This window comes from Myxocyprinus asiaticus, chromosome 46 (genome assembly GCF_019703515.2).
Source record: "Myxocyprinus asiaticus isolate MX2 ecotype Aquarium Trade chromosome 46, UBuf_Myxa_2, whole genome shotgun sequence".
Taxonomy (NCBI): domain Eukaryota; kingdom Metazoa; phylum Chordata; class Actinopteri; order Cypriniformes; family Catostomidae; genus Myxocyprinus; species Myxocyprinus asiaticus.
In genome coordinates this window covers 1,330,338-1,338,512 of record NC_059389.1, presented here as the reverse complement: position 1 = coordinate 1,338,512, position 8,175 = coordinate 1,330,338, and the positions used below count along the sequence as shown (strand labels likewise).

Genomic DNA, 8,175 nt, shown 5'->3' with positions numbered 1-8,175 from the left:
TTACAGCATTAGCTGAGAGAGAACTTCTTTCAAATGTAAGTAAAATAGACATTATAACTGAAATAAACCCAAATGAATTGAAATCGGAATCAAATTGTGAACTTTGAGTTTGTAATTCTCATAATTTTTAATGCAAATTTCCTGTAATACAACAGAAATAAGAATTTACTGTAATTTCAACATTAAATAAAAGGCAGTACAACAAATACTTTCATTATGTATATCATTTTTACAATTTAAATTATATTTCACCATTTTTTTCCCCACTACAGTAATGAGAATAAAATGGTCCTAAAACAGCTTCCTTTTCTTTGACCCAATTATATATTACAGGAAAATACCACTTTTTGATAGTAAACTAATTCTCATTGTCCACAGATCCGCGACAGACAACAATGAACTAAAGAAATATAGTCCACATTGATAGACTGAGAGGCAGATTCGTTTATGGGCCGTCTCTTTAACGGCCTTCTCAATAGATTCCACTGAAAAAATATATTTCTATTTACTGCCTTGCGCTTCTGTTTGGTGTGCAAGTTAAACTTTGGCCGGGAGTCTATTGTCTCCAATGTCTATCATTTAATGGGAACTTTGACATAATGAATGAAGTGGTCCCACCTTCTGTTGGACAGAAAGAGCCCACTCTTATCACCCATTACAATCAGATCTCCACAGCTCCACCAATCAGAACGCAGGCAGAGACGCCCATGTGGAAAGAGGCAAAGAAGTTATTGTTTTCTTTGTGGTTTTTAATGAACTTTACTCCGTCCGTTTGACTGGAATACACCCATATTAGTAGGAAGGGTCCAGATTCAGAATGATCTCGTAAACAACGAGGTGTCCAAGAAAAATGGCAGAATTTCCTCCGAGACATCCAGGTTTTGGGATTTCTGGGAAGTGTTTTCTCATTGAGAATCTGTTGCGTCCAGGGAATTCTTCACCTGTTGGTCGGCCTTCATCAGGTGTCCGTCTGAAGAGATGTTTTCCAACTCTGGTTTACGGACCTCTGGGTATGGTGCCAGAAGGGAAGTTTGTCTCTCCGGAAAACCACATGTGTCCTCAAACAAAGGATAGGAAAGGTAAGATGACCCACAATACTGAGACACTCAACATGACCTGTCAAATCTGACTGCAAATGTGTGACATAAACAAACACTTGTAACGCTTGTCTTCATGTGGGTCTAATGACTGTTGAACTTTGTAACAACAATGTTTATTCTCAAATGTGTCTGTATATATGCAAGATTAATTACCTCTGTTTCTCAATATTTGGTGCTGCACAAAAAACTACATTTATATTATATATAAGTTCAAAACAAGCAAATATTCAACATTTAATTTGTAAATGTATTTGTTTCTAATTATTTATTTATAACTAATATAATAATAATGTATAAATATTGCATTTATCTATTTATTTATGCATGTTTGCCCAGACTGATATCTAATATCTAAACATCTGTATATCTGATATTTTAATATTTTTTTGAATTGTCTTATTCCACTGCAAACTCATAATGACATCTTGACATGAATATGCTTTGGCCTTGAGCAGTGCTTAATTAATATTAATTAGTTTTAATACACAAAAACATGAGCACTTTATGTACACTTTTTATGTAAAAGATTTACGCTTTTCAATTTCATAGCAACATTACATCAAATTTAAGTGTGCAATGATTAACTAAATTAAATTAATAAAGCTTAAAATATTTATTATTATTATTAAAGATTACTCAATTCAATTTGATGGAATTTGTTATCATATTGAAATGCGTAATCGTATCATTATTTTTTCAGTGTATGTAGTTTAAATAACATCATCTGTTAAATATGATAAATGTAAATTACTCATTTATAATGTGATGCAGTTACACACTCTTGGAAAATACACACACACTACAAAGATTAACTTAAATATTGTTAAGAATGAATGTAGAGAAACGGCAGTCATGTCATTATGCTAACACTTACAAACATGTTTTTGAACATGCACCACAGTTATAACATTCAGTGGTTACCTAATACCCTATAATATAATTAAAATAAAGTTCTCTATCTCTAGTTGTTATTACTGGAGCTCCTCTCCTGTGCCACACTAGATCTCAACCTGTGATGTCATCTACCCCCCTGTTCACTAGTAAGCACAAACACCACCCCCCCCAACACACACAAATGCAATTGAATAAATAAATATAAAGTCTGCATGTGCTGCGGCTTCAAAGTGAACGTGTGAAGCCGCTCTTACTCTGAAAACACCACATTTTATGAGCATTGTGCGCTGCGCTTTTTGTAGTTGACGACAGAAGAGCTTGCACATTCACTGTGAAGTGTGCAGCACCTGCAGACTATATATTTATATAATTAAATCGCATAATAATCACACTGGGCCATATAAATAACGTCTTATTCAAAAGTGTGAAACTACACACACACAGATGTCCTGTATTATGGCCAAAATTATGACATCCCTTCCCCTATTTAAGTGCTGAAAGTGCTCAAAATGTCCTGTATTGACAGCTCAAAATGCTCAATTGTCCCGTCTTCGCATGACAAAAAGTTGGTAACCCTAATAGCAAAATGTAAAATACTATTCAAAACACCCTAGCATGGGCATAGCAACATGCTAAAAACTATTAAGCACACCCTAGTAGGGAGTCAAACGTACCAATACTTCGGTACCAAGTCGATATTAAAATTAAAAAGATGTAACGATATTAGTGTTTTTGCAGTACCGGTAGTTCCGAGTACCAACTCAATTCGTCCGACTAACACAAGACTGCTTTCAAATGCTCACATGCTTATGAGTGCGTGCTGTTTCTCCTTTTACACTGAAATGGACAATTAACCAAATTAAAATAGTGATATGTCCTAGAGTGATTATTAAACAACAAAAGGATGCAATTTAATTAAATATATATATATAGTCTGCATGTGCTGCACACTTCAAAGTGAATGTGTGAAGCCGCTCATACTTTAAAAACATCACATTTTATGAGCATTGTGCACTGCGCTTGTTGTAGTAGATGATAGAAGAGATCGCACATTCACGGTGAAGCACGCTTCACCTGCAGACTATATATTTATATACTTATATATTTAGCAATATAATAATCACACTGGGCCATATAAGCAACGTCTTATTCGGAAGAGTGAAACTACCATCAAAAACACAGAAAACGGAAACGAAGCTCGATTTAAAATAAAAGCCGACATTTGAAATTGAAGAAATTGTGAAATAAATATATTACTACTGTATACATGAATGTAATATTTACTGTAATAATAGTCATAATTATAGTTATATTTAAGCAATATCTCACAAGCAATAGTGCTCTGCTAAATATATCTTTTCATCAGTGTTTCATTTATGATGTGATGCTCTATTGTGCAGCACTTTATTTGAAAAAAAAAAAAAAGGAAAAATGTTGTGTTTTAGATTTAGATCTGTCAGATTTGGGGGGATAAAAAAAAAAAAACCTTCCTTGAAAACAGTTTAGTGGTTTGACACTTTCCCACAGAGCTCTACACACACACATACACACTCTCCTGCCCCGTGACCAATCGCCTCATTCAGAGCGACCGCACACATGCAACCCCACAGTCGTTTTTCAACACACACTCATACTGACCCAGAATCAGCTAAAACCACCGCTTGGAAACCAGCTCAATACTCCACATTGGTCTCGGATCAGAACGGAAGGTCATCAACAACACAATACACCCACATTCCTGCATAGCGGTGGGCGGAATCGCCTCTCTGGGGGTTTTTGTTCTGGCTAATGAAAAGCTGAGCTCTAAACCCCGCCTCTCCATCCATTCTGCCCATTTCAGGCTCTGCAGACACGACGCCCTCAATAGAAATGACTTTTATAGACTTTTTTCAAGCTCATCTGCGTTTCGAGAGAAAGAAGCGGGGTCCATCTTTTGAAAGGGAGTAGTTAGAGATGCCGTGAGGGGGAGATAATGTGCTGGAATGTCAAATGGGTCATTTGTTGCAGGAAAAGCAGGGTTGCGGGTGTGTGGGTGAGGTTTAGGGTGATCTGACCCTTTAATAGGGCGTTTAAGTGGAAACTATTTAGACTCAATGGTGACTAGGGAGCATGACTAACTCTCTTACTCATGCCATCGAAGGTGGCCACTCTGGCGATTTGTCGAACAGATTAAAAAGGCATGAGTGAATGAAGCAGATAGACAGACAGACAGAGTATCCAAATATTGTGCTTGTTAATATATTTAGTGTATTGATGTCAGTGGTCATTTCTTCATTTGTGCTTTAGAAGGAATCGGTTCTGCAATGTGGAGTCCAGCGATGAACTCCAGATCCAGACTTGGAATTCTGCGGCGGGCCGTGTTCTCAGAGGAACAGAGGAAAGAACTGGAGAGAATGTTCTGCACACAGAAATATATAAGCAAGACTGATCGCAACAGACTGGCCACAGAGCTCTGTCTGAAAGAGACACAGGTCAGACATTTTCTGACATTTTTTCGGTATAAGCCGGGTGTTAATATTGCCAGGCAAATAGCGTTGAGTTTTGTGAATAAGGCGCAATATATAACTCATATAAAGGAGGCCTGTTTGTGCTGTAAAGAATGCCATTGACTTCATTTAAATATTCACAATATTGTAACTGAATTACAAGTGCTTAGTGAATAAGACGAATGATTTTTGCACTGAAATACCAAGCTCAAAAGTCGTGCAACTGTTTCATGAAATTGCCCAACAGGTGCTCAAAACGTCTGGTATTGATGGCTCAAAATGTTCAAGTGTTCCATATTTGTGTGATGAAAAGTTGGCAACTCTATATTCAGAACACCCTAACAACTGCATAGCAACATGCTATAAACCACCTAGAATGCCCTAACTGCTGCATAACAACATGCTAAATACTATATAGAACACCCAAGCAACTGATTAGCAATGTGCTAAAAACTATTGGGAAGAACCTAAGAACTTTATAGCAACATGCTAAATACTATAATACTATTCAGAACACCCTAGCAACTGCTTATTAACGTGCTAAATACTATTCGGAAGAACCTAAGAACTTTATAGCAACATGCTATAAACCACCTAGAACACCCTAACAACTGCATAGCAATGTGCTAAATACTATTCAGAACACCCTAACAGCTGCATAGCAATGTGCTAAATACTATTCAGAACACCCTAGCAACTGCTTAACAATGTGCTAAATACTATTTAGAAGAACCTAAGAACTTTATAGCAACATGCTATAAACCACCTAGAATGCCCTAACTGCTGCATAAAAACATGCTAAATACTATATAGAACACCCTAGCAACTGATTAGCAATGTGCTAAAAACTATTGGGAAGAACCTAAGAACTTTATAGCAACATGCTAAATACTATAAATATTTAACGTGGTAAATACTATTTGAAGAACCTAAGAACTTTATAGCAACATGCTATAAACCACCTAGAATGCCCTAACTGCTGCATAACAACATGCTAAATACTATATAGAACACCCTAGCAACTGATTAGCAATGTGCTAAAAACTATTGGGAAGAACCTAAGAACTTTATAGCAACATGCTAAATACTATAAATATTATTCAGAATACCCTAGCAACTGCTTATTAACATGCTAAATACGATTCAAAAGAACCTAAGAACTTTATAGCAACATGCTAAATACTATACAGAACACCCTAGCAATTGCATAGCAATGTGCTAAATACTATTCAGAACACCCTAGCAACTGCTTAGCAATGTGCTAAATACTATTCGGAAGAACCTAAGAACTTTATAGCAACATGCTAAAAAACACCTAGAATGCCCTAACTGCTGCATGGCAACATGCTAAATACTATTCAGAACACCCTAGCAACTGCTTATCAATGTGCTAAAAACTACTGGGAAGAATATAAGAACTTTATAGCAACATGCTAAATACCATACATAACACCATAGCAACTGCTTAACTATGTGCTAAATACTATTCGGAAGAACCTAAGAACTTTATAGCAACATGTTAAATACTAAAAATACTATTGAGAACACCTAGCAAGTGCATAGCAACATGCTAAAAACCACTTAGATTTCCTTTACAGATGCATAGCAATGTGCTAAATACTTTACAGAACACCCTAGCGACTGCTTAGCAATGTTCTAAATACTATACAGAACACCTTAGCAACTGCTTATCAATGTGCTAAATACTATTCGGAAGAACCTAAGAACTTTACACAACATGCTAAAAACCACCTAGAATGCCCTAACTGCTGCATAGCAACATGCTAAATACTATGCAGAACACCCTAGCAACTGCTTAGCAATGTGCTAAAAACTACTGGGAAGAACCTAAGAACTTTATAGCAACATGCTAAATACTATAAATACTATTCATAACACCCTAGCAACTTTTTATCAATGTGCTAAATACTATTTGGAAGAATATAAGAACTTTATAGCAACATGCTAAATACTATACAGAACACCCTAGAGACTGCTTAACTATGTGCTAAATACTATTTGGAAGAACCTAAGAACTTTATAGCAACATGCTATATACTAAAAATACTATTGAGAACACCTAGCAAGTGTATAGCAACATGCTAAAAACCACTTAGATTGCCCTCACAAATGCATAGCAATGTGCTAAATACTATTCGGAAGAACCTAAGAACTTTATAGCAACATGCTAAAAAACCACCTAGAATGACCTAACAACAGCATAGCAACATGCTAAATACTATACAGAACACCATAGCAACTGCTTAGCAATGTGCTATATTCTATTCGGAAGAACCTCAGAACTTTATAGCAACATGCTATAAACCACCTAGAATGCCCTAACAGCTGCATAGCAACATGCTAAATACTATTCAGAATGCCCTAGCAACTGCATAAGAAGGTGCTAAAAACACTCAGAACACTGTAGCAACTTCGTAGCAACTAGGGTTGCCAACTGCCACATATTTGTGCTGAAATACTACGCTCAAAATTGGCACAACGGTTTTGTGAAATCATGTCTTTTGATATACTCACAATTTGTCTTTTGGCTTTTCCGAGAAAGTTATCTGTGAGATGATAAAGAGAATCTAAAAATCTACAACGGCAACACTGGTGAGTCCACACGCTTTAATGAATTCACTTTTATGTGTGACGCAGGTGAAGATCTGGTTCCAGAACCGCAGAATGAAATGGAGGAACTCTAGAGAGAAGGAGAGCACGTGTACACGGCCGGCGGTGGAGCGACTGACAGTCTGGAGCGAATCACAACCAGCAAACGCACAAAAGAAATCCACCACAGACGACACACACACACCATTCCACAGCCGAACCAGAGAGATCAGACCAGAGCAAAGATGATTTGTGTTGTTGTTTTTCTCATAGAAGTGAGACAATTGACTAACAACAAGATGGAACTCAAGAGAAGGGACTCAAACATTAAAATGTCTTGCTAGAATATGTTGATATTGTATAGCTCAATATGGCAAATTTGAATGAATGCCACAGCTGTTTACTTTTCAGACAGACGTTCTGAAGTGTAATTATGTGTTGTTATGATTTGAACTGTCGCTAGTAGTCCTGTCACAACAGTCACTGAGCTCTTTATAAGATGCATTTCAGTAACTAATTACTGTAGTGTTTATTTTTGATTTTGCATAAAGTGTAAATTGTAAATTGACAACTGCTGATTATTCAAATAAAATTAAATAAACATGTTTTTGTTGACATTTTAATAATTAAAGGTGCAGTAAGCAATTTTAGCCATTCTAGAATTTCCACAAACTGAGCCATTGGATTAGCCACGCCCCCTTTCCCCAAAATGCCGCACTCCAAAGATACCAAATGAGCTTTATTGAGAACGACATGTGCAGACACGGTTGTTAAAAACAACAGCAGCAAAATAGCGCCCTCAACTGACAACTGTAATGAACAACATGGCATAAAAATGGCATTAAGCCTCTGTAATTCACTGCAACTACAACACTATGAGAACGTGCAAAATGATTGACAGGCAGAAAGTGTCATTGTCTGTAAACACATTTTTGTTTGCTGTATACAGAGTCTTCAAGTGTCAAGTGTTCTAGTTGTAGTAATAGTATTTATATTATTATTAATTTTTTAAGATGAAGATAACCAGTGGGGCACATTTACATTTTGAGACGAAAGAGTCTTGAGCCCCCCGAGCCCCCCTCTGT

General features: G+C 36.6%; 1 protein-coding gene across 1 annotated transcript; it reads left to right on the top strand.

The window, feature by feature from the left end:
- The first annotated feature begins 682 nt into the window (after positions 1-682).
- On the top strand, positions 683-7,662 carry LOC127436239 (homeobox protein DBX2-like). Its single transcript, XM_051690279.1, has 3 exons — positions 683-1,079; positions 4,281-4,465; positions 7,139-7,662. The coding sequence occupies exons 1-3, from the start codon at positions 851-853 to the stop codon at positions 7,337-7,339; spliced, it is 615 nt and encodes a 204-aa protein (XP_051546239.1). The 5' UTR covers positions 683-850; the 3' UTR covers positions 7,340-7,662.
- The last annotated feature ends 513 nt before the right edge of the window (positions 7,663-8,175 follow it).